Source organism: Ceratosolen solmsi, unplaced genomic scaffold (assembly GCF_000503995.2).
Source record: "Ceratosolen solmsi marchali unplaced genomic scaffold, CerSol_1.0 scaffold56, whole genome shotgun sequence".
Lineage (NCBI taxonomy): Eukaryota > Metazoa > Arthropoda > Insecta > Hymenoptera > Agaonidae > Ceratosolen > Ceratosolen solmsi.
Genome location: NW_011948425.1, coordinates 4,710,928 through 4,726,812, shown reverse-complemented (window position 1 = coordinate 4,726,812; position 15,885 = coordinate 4,710,928). Strand labels below are relative to the sequence as shown.

The 15,885-nt window shown below is 31.9% G+C and overlaps 1 protein-coding gene across 1 annotated transcript; it reads right to left on the bottom strand.

Moving 5' to 3' along the window:
• Window positions 1-279: 279 nt before the first annotated feature.
• Window positions 280-10,549, bottom strand: LOC105363031 (neuroligin-1-like). The gene is made up of 3 exons (XM_011500601.1): window positions 10,243-10,549; window positions 515-667; window positions 280-284 (listed from the first exon to the last, which is right to left on the bottom strand). The coding sequence occupies exons 1-3, from the start codon at window positions 10,547-10,549 to the stop codon at window positions 280-282; spliced, it is 465 nt and encodes a 154-aa protein (XP_011498903.1).
• Window positions 10,550-15,885: the final 5,336 nt, after the last annotated feature.

Here is a 15,885-nt window from a genome sequence, read left to right as displayed (position 1 = left end):
TAATGCGCTTTCAAGTATATATAGTTAAGTGGCTCGAAGAGTACAAATGATATTTCCTTCAGTTCGTAGGAAATCTAATAAAATTATGATTTTACTTTTAAGGTGATTAAATAAGACATTTAAAATATAAGTTTGGAGAGTGAAACTTCGCCTGGGGTGAAATTATAGAAAAGGTAGAAAAAGTAAAAATGAAGTTGAAAAAATTTGTTTTCTTTCGAATAAAAGGGAGCACGTGGCAGCTCCGTTGGCAGGGCAATTTTTCCTTCTCCCAACGTAACTTCATCCTGCATAATTAGAAAGCCGTAAACTGTAATTCCGAAAGTTCGGCCATGTCAGCGCGCCGAGCTCGAGGAAATTTCAGCCGACACACTTTTCTAACTGTCAGCTCGTACGCGTGCTCGTACTACTTGCCCATGGAGGCACGTAAGAGTTTGGGGCGTTGTCGCCGGGTTGCTTGTAAGGCCTCGAGGATTGTAACGCGCGATCGGATAATACAGAGAGTATCGCAACGTACCCAAGATCCCGAGGCGGTAGTTAAGGGTAATGACAATGACGTGGCCAGCGCTGGCCAGGACCGAGCCGTCGTAAATGTTGCCGCTGCCCCACTGGAAGCTCTCGCCGTGGATGTAAACTATGACTGCGTAAGGCGCTTCCAGACCTCGTGCACCTGCAACACACATATATATTATATGTAGGATTAATGAGTTGGCAAACAGTTTATTCATTTGAATCTGGTGAATCAGATCAATTGTCAGTTTATTGAGGAGGATAAATAAACATTGTACGCAAAGTGTGTAGATTAATTAAATTTCGTTTTTCTGTTTTTTTTCCGTTTTACTGATTACCATCTGATGTCATGCTCAAAAGAATACAGGCTTTTATCGCGTCTCACGGATCTCTATTAATTAACTTGAAATACTTTTCACATTTATTTATCATTTTAATAATACATAATTTAAGCTATTTTACATTTTAGAAGTGCATTTGAAGCTTAATGGTTATGACTTACAATTGAAATCATTACGTTTAATATTAACTATTAGTTGTAAAGTTTAAATTTTACTTTTCCAAATCGTTCTTATACCAAAGCAAATATAAAATAGCCGAGTTTATTGGATAAATTTATTGGATAAATTATGCTTTTATTCGATATTTTTGCGGTTCTTTTGTGGCACTAAAACACGAACTTATGAAATATTTTCAATTTCATTTAGAAAATTTTTAGTTAAATTCAAACCATATTTTCAAATGTTCTTGTTGTCTTGTTTATATTTTAAAATTTGGCATGTTTTATTAAGTATTGGTGCGTAATAAAGTTCAAATTATAAATAGATTAATAAAGAAGTGCTCGAATGTTATGTAGTATTTGACAATTTTTCTTATCTATTTCTATTACACAGACACAGAATACATTTAATAAAAACAAAAAACTTAAAATATCCCTTAATAATGATTGTGACAAATGACTAATCGATCGAGGGCTTTAATTGTAATAGTTATTAATCCGTTTGTTAAAGATTGTATTAAGCAACAAAATAATTTTCTACAAATTATTTGTAATCGTTTTATTTGAACGACGCCAGTAACAATAGATCAATCAGCTTATAAAAGATTTTAAAAGATTTTTTTCTAAAAATTAAATGTTATTAACTATTTTCAATCATTATTGTTGATATAAATTAAAAAATTATTTTAAATTCAATTGTATTTATTCTCTTGAATAAAAAATTCAATATTCTATGTTTATAAATAAATTGCATATATATCGTATACATACGAATGTGGAATTTGGAATTCTACAGTTGAGGCAACCGATATAAAATAATCGAAATAAAAATAGCAGCAATTTCACAGCCACCTTTCTTTAGCGATTAAAAAGAAAACAATGGAGACAAAAAAAAAACCAAAATATAGTTCGTTTTAGAATATATATATATATAAAAGCGTGAATTTGAAATTTAAAAGAATATTCGACCGATTATAATGTTTAAAATTTATAAATAACCTCTGTAGTAAGTCCATTAAATTAATAATCGTATAAACTTTGCATTTGCATTATATTTGATATAATATTGTTGTCAATGGCTTTGATCTCAATGTTGAAATTTCAATGTGAAACATACATCGACAATATACATAATTGTATTTGCTACATTATCTAATACATTCATATATAATGAATAGGCTTTATACGTTGGCAATATTGAAAGAAACCAGCATTTTATTTATATATGTTAACGACTTTTTAGCAATGATCATTATTATTATTCTATTTGAAAAGGATCGAATGAAAATTAATGAGAAAATAATTTGCGTAGATAATTTTTGTATTTAAAAATTTATACTTAAATTTATACAAATTAAAAAAGAAGATATTTTACGTAATATATCGATCCAACATATTCTTTCATTTTTTCATATCTTAAATTTTTGTTAATGTAATGTAATTTTACTTATCTAAATGTAAAGCACTGTATCATTTATAATTTTTATGACAATATGAGAATAAATGACAGTTACATTTGCATACACAAGGATAGACATTAATTTAACAACAATATTATATGTCCCAATCAATTAATGAAAAAATAATATTTCATTATTCGTTTCTAATCGCTCTGAGGTATCCAATTAGAGGCATTAATTTTCTAATGAATAATGACGTATTAAATGACGAATATGCTATTGTGCTAATTAGTTTTATTATTTATGAAATGATGTTTACGTTTATTTATATTTTCATGTTATACATATACAAATTAAGATTTAGGAAAAAAACGTATTCTAACTTTAAAAATTCCATTCTACCATTTAAATTACCTTGTAACTTTGATTATGAGTAAACATATTTTAAAAATAAATTATTTACTTACAACGTTGAAAGGAACAAAATTTGTCAAATAATATTTGTTGTAGTTGATACAAAGGTCAAATTACGATATAAGGTATAAAGTATTTTAATATTAGCAAATTTTATAATTAGCAGAGATATAAAATTATGTAGTAATTAAAATTATTCTCCAAATAGTGTTTTTTTTTTTTTTTTTTTTTTTTTTTTAATATTCTCAAAGAAAACTCGGAAAATGTATCTGCCAAAACGAATGCGTGAAATTATTAATATTCACATTGGAATTAAGATGATATCTGAAAGGATATGAAAATTTTAATATAACGCAATTAAATTTTTCTTATATTATTGGCCTCGGCAAGCAGAATATTATTTTCTGTTGATCTTGGGTAAAACATAGGAATAGGGAAGAGCCCTTTGGCATGAAGAGCAAGTGTGAGAGACAGAGTGGGTGATTGAGTTGGGAGGTTTGGAATGGGCGGGTGAGGGTGAGGGTGAGGGTGAGGATGATGGGAGGGGGAAGGGGGAAGGGGGAGGGGGGGGAGGATAAGACCCGTTACTTTCTAACGAATGATCTTTTAATTTAAATACTACGTCATAAGCAGTATGGAAAGTAGTGGGAAATTTTAGCCGCACAGTACTAGCGAGCAAAAATCTAGCGAAGAAGCAGCTGGCTCTTGGTATTTAATTAGCACAAGCTCGAGACTGTCCCCTTTCATCTCTCTTCCTCACTCTCTTCTGCTCGGGTATATTAGTCTCGTTGGTAATTGCGTGCGATTTTCCAGTGCTCGCCATTTTCTCCGTAAAGAAAAGCATGGGAGGATAATTAAGCGAACGATTTTGTCGTATGCGAAAATTCATTAAGGCGAAAGCGATAATTTACGTCTTAACAGCAGAGCTTTCGTTTTAAGCGACTTCCTCGTTACGCGCACGATTACTTGGATTATCGAAATGTCCAAGCTTGAGATGCGAAGAGACGGAAGAGGAGTTTGGTTTTTTTTTTTCGACGTTGCTATTGCTGCTGCTGTCGTTACTGTCGTTACTGTCGTTACCGCTGCTGCTGCTGCTGATGTTGTTGTTGGCGCATACTCGCGCTAAGAAAAATGGTCAGAAAAAGTAAATCTGGATTACGCGCTGACAAATCGATGGAAGATTCTCGTTATGGAACGATTTTACCGTTATTTCTAAGAATTTTATTCTTGGCTTTTTTTCTACGATAATGACACGTTGCCCCGATGCTTGAGTCAGCAATTTATTTTTTACCTTTTATCCATGTTACAAAGCGTTATTTAACTTTTTCATCGCTTTAACTGTACATTGTATTACTAAAAACTTTCTATAAAAATAACTATGAGAATCTACACCTGTCAATATCAATATAAATCATAAAAATGCGTTAAAAAATTATCGATTATTAGACAAACAGAATCGACTGAATTTCCACTTTCGATGTTATATTTTAAATTTGAAGCTTATCGAGTTTATTTATTAAATCGAAGAATTAAAAAAACAAATAGATATTTTAAAATTTTTGATATTTTTTCATAAAACATTATACTGTTAAAAATCAATTTAATTCTTTTTTTTTTTTTTTTTTAACCATTCGGCTATACTATTTACTTTAAATAGTATATACTTGATCGCCATAGAATATTGTCGCCAGATACAAATAAATGTAAGAATAGAAAATTTTGAATAATTTTATTGTAAATTTCACGGGAATATCAGAGAGGTAGAATAAATATAAAACAAACATTTTTTTATTAAAAGGAAACATTTATAAGTCTTGTAATTGGCTAATTCGAAAATCTAAAATACCAAATTTTTGTGAATCAATTGAAGATGACAACAAATTTCCAATTTTTATCCATTGAATTGCATGGGTGCATTTATACTATTTATACTGTGGGCAAATATTATTGATAATGGCATATAAATAGCAAACAATGAAATATCGTTCAATTGATCATACATATTTTTAAAAGGATTTGAATAATATTTTTTTTTTTTTTTTTTATTACATTAGTGTCTGTACATCAGTTACGTGTTTTATATTTCGATGCTCACACAAATATCAAATTCTACGCGTAATAGGTAAAATGATTTTAGTATGCATGAAATACAATGTGTATAAATGTAGGATTAGTTATTAAAATAAGTTACATCAATATGAGTTTATTAAAAAAAAAAATGCAATTTCATGCAATTTCGATCGCTTATTATGTTTTGTTATTTTTACAAGTAATCGACAGTATTATATTTATCATAAAAAGCGTTGAAATATTTATCAAAGTCCGGATATGATGAACTTTTGTAATAATTTTTTGGAGTATCTTCGATTATCTTGTTGAATTAATTTAAATTCTATCTTATTTATACTAATTATATCAGTCAACCAAATATTTTATTTGTTTTTGTTTTGTTTATTACAACTAATAGCAATCTAAAGATTTATAATCATACGCAGCTCACTGTATTATCGTACTCGCGCATCTTGTCTCGTTTAACCAGAATCTCGCATCCTTTGTTCTCGTTCGCTCGTGCGTTCCTGTATACTTCATACAAGTGGGTCGACCGAGCGTGAGAAAAATTCAGTAGAACAATTAAGCACTCATTCGGACGCGTACTCGCAGATTCTCAGATTTTATGCAATTGTGTAACTTACAGTACAAATGATAAAAATGCGAGCATACAATAATTCTTTGTACTAGACGGACTAGTAGATTTCATTCTCTGTCGGAGTACTGCGTTTACGTATAAATGCCTGTTTTGCACTTTTCTAATGCGAGACTGAGTGAGAGAGAGAGAGAGAGAGAGAGAGAGAGAGAGTTTGATGATATATGAATGCAACTATTAGCATGGGTATACATGGGAACAATAGTTTATAGATTTTGGGATAATTTAATTTCTGTCGAGGTACTTGTTATCATAATCGATTACTTTTAAGTAAAGTATTTAAAATGTCGAGACTCGGATGTCCAATGATTTAAATTCTCTTTTATGCTTTTGTTTCGTTCAGCTAAGTGTAATTATCTATACAAATGACAGTCCTCGACGTAATTCAATGGCAATTCAATTCTTGCTTCTTTATTGCGATTTTTGTCGCGGAATGAGAGGAGAGGGATCTCTCTTTTGGCGCTGAACAATCTAATTGTCAACAGTGGTATTGCAATTTTTGTGCGTAATCGTCGAGAGAGAACGGCGTTTATCGGCATTTGTAAATTGGCTCATTTATTTTTGCGGTTTATGATAATAAATCGATTGGGTTGAGAGTGGAATCTATTGGAAAACTGATTTAATTTTGATATCATGCAAAATGGAAGTTTAATGTTTTTTCATACAATTTTTATTTATTCCTAAAGGATGCCGCGTTCGATTATTATGACGGGGGATTGTTATGAGTAAATTAAAAGATTGAAAGAATTTCGAATATATTAACGGTTATTATGTGCATTAGCGCTGCTAGGCACAAGTTTGCCATTTAATGTTAAAAAGCTTTTCAACAAGTTTGATAAAAAGTATATTTATTTTGAAATAAAGTACGCAGCATGTAACTGAGAAAATTAATTATTTAAAGAAAATAAATAATACAAACGTTGCAATAATAATAAAGTCGGCTTCACTTTCGATACAAGATAGATATATAATAATATTTTTGTTTTCATCAAATATTTATACAATTCAATTGATTTTCAATACTTGCGGTGTTTTTTTATTCGTACAAGAAACGACAAATTGTCAAATAAATAATGATTTTGTTGATAGCTAATAACTAATTAAATCTTCATATATGTGTTTCTTAGATTCTACTTACTTTTTTTATAAAATGTTTTGTAAAATTGGCCATTTCTATCGACAATAAATATTATTTAATTATTTAGAATAATCATTACTAGTACGAGGCTGAATGAAAGTTGTATTTATGTATACGTAATTTATACATTCGCAAAATATGATATGAGATTTGATAACGTTTTTGAGCAGCAAGAAATGTTTATCACGCAAATTAGCAAAAGTACGAGATAATAGTTTTTCTTCCTGCTATTAATTATTGTAATGCTCATCTCTCTTTTATTATTATAAAAGAATATCGCAGGTGCGAACGATGGTAATGCCGCCTGCATTACACACACACACACACACACACACACACACACACAAAACACAAAAACGCGGAAAAAGTATAAAGTGACGAGCGACTCGGGAAATTAGGGGATTTTAAATGGAACGTCGGCTGACCAGGCGTGCATCGCGTTCCCTGTCGAATTAAAAGCTTTTAATCACGTTTGGACAGGTTTTTCGGACTCCCTGCGCGTACAATACACGCACAATGCCATTGACGCCGTAATAAAATAGCACGCAAGTGCAACAGCGCCGGCTATTATTAACTCATCGCCTCGCTGCATGCATATAAGCGCACACATGTACGAGGCGCTGCTGCAGATACTACGGGACTAGTACCGGTAAAATTAAATTTGGCCTGCGTTCCTACCTTCATCGTGCATTTTCAGCCCGCATAAATACGCCTCTCTCGTATTTGATAAATACACACACACACACACATACACACACACACACACACTCTCTCTCTCTCTCTCTCTCTCTCTCTCTCTCTCTCTCTCCCTTTATCCCTCTATTTTTACTCGCCCGAGCAGCCCGTCATTCTCGGGACCTTCTATTTGCTTTTGCTAGTCCGGCATAAATGAGGAGGAGATGAAGCCCCAGAATGTAATAATATGAGCTATTTGTTAATGGCTATATCGTGAGGAATGATTGCGAGGGATGCGAGAGTCAAGATTTTACGGCCCTCTTTACTATTATAACCTCAGATTTTATTCTTTTGAGCGTTAAATATTTTTCATACAACGAGAGTAGTGTAAATTTTAACAGAAAACGAAAAACGAAAAACGATAAACAAAATTAAACAAATTAATACGTTTTTACATGTCCAGTTAATCGTCATTAATATTTTATACCAATTCAAGCTCATCTTTGCATTCTGCCTATTAATTAAATTATATAGTTTATGAGCATTTCATTAGAAGAGGAAGAAGACCAGATATACATTGAAAAAAAGACTGATTTTATTATAAGTAGTGGAGAGAATCAAGTCAAATAAATGTCAACGTGACAAATGAACTTGTCGTATACATGAACATTAATCCCTCTGATCATAATTTGGTTTGATTAGTCATCATAATAGTAATCCTAATTATAATGTTGTTAAATGTATTAATTGTCGCTGTTTAGTCATGATCCACGCTTAACGTATATCAACTCCCCCACAAAGAGTTTACTGCTACATACCACTACGAGTGTGTCAAGCCTTCACCTTAGTGTTAAAAAACAAAAAAAAAAAAAAAAAACAAAGATCGATACGAGGTTCGATGTGACAGAATTGTGAGTCCCTTGTTCGGCTGACAGTCCAATCTGGAATTTCGCTCGTTACAACTTTTTAAATGCCATGCACGGGAAAACGCTCGCTATTTTACAAATAAAAAAAAAAACAAAAATCCAAATCTAATACGTGATTATTGAATATTACATTTATAGGTTTGCGTGATCGGCGTTATGGCCTCGCGATGATCACAATGAAATGAAACGCACAGGCGTGATATTCACGTGTGTAATTCGTGACTTTACGTAAAAAATGTGGATTATTCGACGCAAAATATTGCAACAAGTTGCAATAAAACCAAAGATGTGTTCGATTAACGTATGCACTGCTTGACTAATGGAGGAGAGTTAATAAATATTGGATAATAAAGATAACTCTTTGAAATTTAGTTACAAAGTTTTCATAAAGTTTTAGAATATTAGGTAATGTGCTTAACTGTTAATATCTGATAATATTGTATGTAACAAATATATTGTTTACTTGTTCCTAGGCATCAACATGTATAATATTCCAGCATATATGATATGTATTTGTCAAAGTTCAATGAAAATAATATTAAAAACTGTAAACACAAACTGAGCTGATTTTTTTTTTTTTTTTTTTTTTTTTACTAAATAAAAGTATGAAATGAAATATTCCTTTTACATTGTCTATGTGGATTATAGAAAAAGAGAAAAGTGTATAAATATGTGAAATAAATGTTTAAAAGCTTTAAACGCAAAAAGAATTGAAAGCAAAGGTAGAGAGGGAGAGAGAGAAATATACTAGCATGTATTTTTGATTATTTTTGTTTTGTAAATAAATAGAATAAATTGTCATCGTATTTATATCGTCATCGACAATTACAATAATTCAAGATATATAATAGAAAAAAATAGTTACATACATAAAACTATATATATATATATATATATATATATATATATATCTATAATGTAAATTTTTTAAAAAATATTCTAGTTACAGTATCAGTGCTGAACAATATTGCATTAAAAGATTATTTTTCTCTCTTTTTTTTAATGGTTTGAGTTTCAATCAATTTTTAACCGAATACAAGAATCAAAACAGTCAAACGTGATTATCATTATTGTGATATTTTTTATAATACGAAAACTTTTATAATTGATAGTATAAATTGTTGGTTTTAAGAGTACCGAAGGATGTATTATTGTATATTCAGCAGCGGATTATGCGCACGTGAACCAAAATTCTTATAATTCAATAACAATTTTCATTTTATTCACTTCACATATTCATTATTATATTATCTAAGAACAAATGAATTACGATTATTCATTATTATCCATTAGTTAGGCCATAATAAGATACAGTGGATGTGCGCATGGTATTTTATATTAAAGAACAATTTTCTTTTTCGAACGTTCATATTTCATGTATAAAAATTCACATAAAATATCTTATTTAAAATTGAACGTGAAATAAGAAGGTAATATTTTCATTTTTCCGACATAATATTTAGAATATAAGTCTGGAATTGAATAAAGTTTATTGACAGATTTTCAATAGCAGCTTCATCGATTGAAGATTTAATTTCTCAATGCCCGAGCGCACAGCTCATTTAAAACTAAATATTTTCGTATTTAAATTACATGAACATTCGGCAATTAATGGCACAATACCTTAAAATGTAAAAATTTTTTTTTAACATTATTAGCTGGAAATTCTTAATGAATTCTTAATTCTCATTCGAGATAAAACGAATACACAATACGTGTAGAGAAAAGTTTTTCCCTCTCCCGTAAAATATAAAACGATTTTACTTTCTCTTTTTTGCGTTAAATCTCTTCGTATTATTTCTCCTAAAAATTATGTGAGATATGACTAAAAAATGATAGATTCAAAGCCTAGCACAGCTTTACGTCATATCAAGTGAAAATAAATTAAGGTCAGCGCTATCGATTGAACCATTGAATGGCGTCGACTTCTACGTAACATAAAAAGTATTAAAAGAGTGCAGAGGACAATGACAACTTACCACTACCGGGAATGTAGAGATTGAGAAACAAACAGTCTTCGCTCTGATTTCCCAGGAACTTGACGAGCCGCGTGAGTTGATTGTAACGACCCTGGGGCATATCCTGAAGGGCGACCGTCTGGTTGCGTATGTCCGGGAGCTTTTGAGGGCAAACATGGCCGAAGGTGTCTGCACGTTTCATGCCCTTCCAGGCGAGTGGCGGCTCGGGTACCCGGAATCTGAGGTCGCCGATGGGCGGCGCCGCATACGGGATGCCGCGAAACACCTCCACTGGGTCCAAATGCTGACTGTTCAAGTCCTGTAGCATACGTCCATACGGGTAAGTTTATTCTCCCGGTGGTTTAAGCAGAGGGCCGTTGGTATCAATTTTTATTCCCGCTCCCTCGCGCTTTTATCCCTTCACGGGGTCGTAAATTTTATGCTCGCGATTGCCCGTCCGATACAGCGTGCTCCTCGGAGTCGATTCACCGATCCTATAAAGTACCTTGGCTCGAGGCAGCTACCCACCTCCCGGTGTGCTGGATTAATAATTCATCATGTATTCGTAGTTGGTTTGTAATTTGAGTCGGTTTCGAGATGTTTAGGGATGGGTAAAGGCGGGCATTGACGATCGATTCGCGATGCTCGGGTCGCGGTGCGCGTGTCGTGTGAAAAATGGTATGTCAATAGTGCATTCGAAACATTTTCTTCCTTCTATTGGTATACATTGGAATTATTTGAATAGGATGACGTCAGTTGGGTTAGCGGTCGCTATGCCACTGCTTGGTTACGATATTTCTACCGCTCACAATATCTCTAAAACATTTCGCCAACAACGAACGATCACGGGGGGCTTATAGTCGTTTGAGAAATTCCTTATTATTGATTATTTATATAGTGAATTAATGTAAATAATCAATCGAATATAAAGTCACGATTGAATTAATATTTTTTGTTTTATTATCTTTGTGTGACTTGAATAATTGAGTCTGAAAAGATTGTGATCTCTCATAATAAGAAACTATAATCCTGCCAGGGTATTTTATTTTTATACTAATGAAGTATAATAGTTATCATAATGTTTAAGACCCTTGAGATTACAATCCTAAAGCACAAAGTATGATTAATAATAATTGAAATTCTGTATTTAGATGATTAAATGTTGGACTATTTTTATTAATGAGAATATATAAAAATCCCATATACTTTTAATGGTAGTAAAAATGTTTAAATAACATATTCGTTTATTAATTTTAAAGCGTTGCCAGTTTTTCTTCGTAAGACGAAAAATGTTGCATAAATATCGATGTTCGAAATGTTCGAAAATCATTTTAATATCTGTAAAAGTAGCTACTTACATTGCTTTAATATTTCCAAGGTATTCATTCATGGCAGAATATTGAAAATATCGGAACAGTAATTCATTGTCACATTTTATCGGATTATATTTGGAGAGTTAGTGACTGGATTAAATTAAAAAAATTTCTACTGTTAACTTACCAATGCATTAAATCTACATTATCGCACTATATACGGCTTGTACAATTTACTATGAAAAAACTATATAGAGCTTCAGCAACTATATATGCTTGAATATAGTAAATTAACTAAAAGATAATTTGTCGGCTTAGGTATGTATTGAGCAAAATATAATTCACCGAATTTTATCCTTAACGCGAGAAATGTTATTTATTATATAATTCATTATTGTGACAGAGATCGTAAGTACCAATGACTTCTAATGTACTCACAATGGTTGACATTTTTCTAAATGATTTTATTTTCACGTATATTTATTTTATGCAAATAGCACTGTCAACGAGCGTGAAGAAAATCAAAATATTGAGTTACCAAAGGATTGCTCAATCGCACGTGCGAAGTAGTGCGGCTTTATGTTCAGAAAATTGCAGATTCGAAACCTTCCACCATAAAAGTATATGTGCTTCATAAAATAATAATAATATTTGTTGCTTCTTTGAAAAATAGTATATGATATATTTTGCCTAGGAATCTATAAGAACACGGGAAAAGAATGTATTTAAATTTAGATATACTTTCTTTATTGTAAATTGATTCTATAGTAGAAAAAATAAAAAGAGATAATATAATTAAAGTTTAAAAATAAATATAAACAATATTTTATTCAAACTATCTACTTTTATCATATATAAAAGTGAATGTATAAAAAATTTTATATATCACTTTTTCTATGTAATACACTACTAATATTCAATAATATTTTATTATTTTAACATAATAACGTAATATTACTGTGATATGCATTTTTAAACCAAGAAATTCAAAATTAAATAATTGTCAAAATAGTGCTATATTTCTCAGTGTATAAATACGTTAAAATATGTGATTTTTATCAATATTTTTCATCACTATTTCTCCTCTATCTTTCTATTATTATTATTTCTCTTAATCTTTACCAATACATAATTTTATTGGGTATAACATTTTTCATGATTTATGTATTATATGTATATATATATATATATATATATATATATATATATATATAGTCTTATTGATAATAACTTTGTAAATTATATATTCTGTTTTGTAGTTTTATCAACGAAAAACCAATGAATATATTTTAATTAATTCGAGATGGCGATTGTTCCATTTGTTACGCTTTTTACATAAAATGTAAAACAATTAAGTTTATACCAAGTTTCATACCGTGCAGTATTTTGCATTCGTAAAATTGTATTTATTAAACTATAGCATGGATATAATATAATATTATAATTTTATTATAATTTTTAATTGTCAATTATACGTGTTTATTTAAACAATGTATATATTCTTTAATCAGTACGTGTTACATAAATGCATAGATTATAAATTACTCGCATCCATAATGAATCGTAACGTTTAAGTTGGATTTCTCGCTTTATTTTAAATAATTAAATAACATTTAATCCTTCAATAGCTTTAACAAAATATTTTCACTTATTTCATCCTAATTTCTTTCATAATACAAACTAGATAATATTCATAATTATGAGAATAAATAGAGAACAATTTATATAGATATATTTTGTATTTTGTATTTTGTTAATTCATAAATGTCGTTAAAACACACTGTTTTTAACGGGCTATAACAAAATGGATTTTACCATAATAATTTTAAATGTGAAATTTTAACATTAATTTACGATATTGTTGCTTGGCACTTGACAACATCTAATTTGAGAAAGCAGAAGACGTGCTCTATGCCCAGCAGTTATATATATATATATATATATATATATATTTTTTTTTTTTTTTGCGATTTCGTTTATTCATTCATCTCTATAAAATGTACTATTCGGTATACAAAATACGCAGATATATGTCGATCCAGTGTCCTGAAATATTTTTAGGCTCTTTCAATCGGTCGAAATAAATATCGACGCGAATCAACAATACCCAACTTCGTCGCTTTATGACTATTAAAAGCCCTCGTATGTTTAAATATGAAATTTATATGTATATAGCTGGACGCCAACGTACATACACGCTACGCACGTCACGTACACTCACACGAACAGAAATTTGATTCCCTTTAAATTTCTGTTCACTTTTTCATCCATTCTTTCTATACTTTTTTCATTACTTAGTTCCCCTTAACTTCGTTTTGAAAATTTCAAAAAATATTGTGCATAGTATAAGGAAAGAAATAAGGGAAATTCCTTTTGTTCAAATCCACGCATTTTTCAAGCAAATCGCAAGGTGGGAATGAGAGAGAGTGAGAGAGAGAGAGAGAGCTAGACAAATTGCGAGAGAGAATGAGACAGATAGTAGGTGAGAAAAGGGAACATCAGATGGGGTAAAATAAAATAATATAGGGCCGTTGAGTTAAACGCGCCGAGACTGCAAAGCAGTCTTGTGAATTATTATAATTTTTTTCGCGGCAGAGAGCTGTGGAAGCTCTATGCGCGGACGATTTCATTCGAAAATCAATCGAGCCTGAACGTGACCGTAATGTCTTATCGGTACGTTGTCGCCGTCGTCGCCATAGTCGCGCTCTTATGTCCAGAAAGCCATATAAAGAGGGGGGTGGGGGGGCGGTGGTGGTGGTGGAGAGGTGAGTTATGCCAAAGGAGGGAGAGATACGGATAGAGAGGAGGGACGTAGTTTTGGGAATATTACGGATTCTGCGTCGATCTCATTTGTCCGATCGAATGAATAAACGTAAAATGGATTCGCTTGAGCAAATGGGTGTGTGCGTGCGTGTGTTTGAGCGCGCGTGTGTGTGCAGGGTGGGGGGTCATGGCTCGCCTGGTTATTAGAGAACAACTGTGTTTGTAATATCACCGAATGAATAATAATTTGTAGCTGAGTGTCGATGCATCGAAAATGTATTTTGAAAGTCGGTTGCCCCGTTGTTCCAATATCTATTCATCATATGCGTATATCATAAACTTATGCACGATCGAAGCGTTATTAAATGCACAGCGCTGAGTATTATTTTTTTTTAATCCTATCCAGGATTAAATACTGCATTAAGGAGCATTAAAAACAAAACAAAACAAAACAAAAAAAGTGGGAAAGAAATGTTGGGCAAACAGGACTTTTTATCGAGAATAGCCGATATAACGATGGTTATAATGGTAAACGATGTATCTTTCGAATATTCCACGGTATTCCATCGTTCAATAGCATTAGCTCGAGCAATAGATTTTCAATTTTATGCTACATAATATTATGCGTATGCATTGTATATTTATAGGGATTCCGAAACCTTAAAATTCTGAACGTTTATTATTATCTATACGATAAAGCTCTATAGGGCTATGTACTTTCAACGATTTTTAAATACAAATACATTCGCCTACTCTTAAAGATTCCACTTCGCCAATTACAAGGTGATTGACATTTAATACAATTATCTTGGAATGAACGGTGCAACGATAGTATTATTCCCTCGCAAGACATTTATACAGCCCCGTGATCGAATAATCACGAAGTAGACGTTAGATGATTATGCGAACACTTCATTCCAACTCGAAGGAGTGAAATTGTAAAATAAGATAGCGAAATACAACGAGGATGCGCCAATAATGCTCGGTTTCAAGGTTAAACAGCGACCTGACGGCAAGTAGAGGAGTGCGAGTCTTAACGTGACAGTCGTGGAAGGTCTCAAAACAGATTTTAGGACCCGGAGTGCTTTATTACGATTTATCTTTTCTTGTTGCTTTCAGGCGCACTGCGACCCCTAATGATTAGCTCGTGGAAGTTTGTTTCAAGTTGCGCGACTCGTCAGAGATGATGGACATTGGGTAAGGGCTCAGCCCATAATGCCCTAAATGTTAGTGCGAGCTGTCTTCATGTCTTCTTAAGTAATTTATAATAACATGTAAAATCATCCCGAAAGCGGGGATAGTCGGCCAGGGCTGAAGGTCGGATTATTTATTTACGACAAATAATTATTGCTATCCGTTTCCAATTTGCGAGTGCTCGTCATTCACCCATCGGGCTGCGAAACCTTTCACGTTGTCAATTCATTATAATTGTGAATTGTACAGGATGAAATCGAGTGAAAAGATGAACCCAAAGGGCACCCAAGGAAGGATATTGGTGATAGTCTTTTATTTTGGAGATCCGATGAAGGGGCAAGTTTTCGTGATGAAAACTTTATACGTCAGTTATTCCATATTCGATGTCTTTCCC

What these genes read in the sequence shown, in the direction of transcription:
- LOC105363031 (XM_011500601.1), bottom strand. Translation starts at nt 10,549, where the DNA reads ATGCTACAGGACTTGAACAGTCAGCATTTGGACCCAGTGGAGGTGTTT. An exon ending in TCTCTACATTCCCGGTAGTG is followed by an intron (nt 668 to 10,242) that starts GTAAGTTGTCAT and finishes TGTGTGTTGCAG; the next exon opens with GTGCACGAGGTCTGGAAGCG.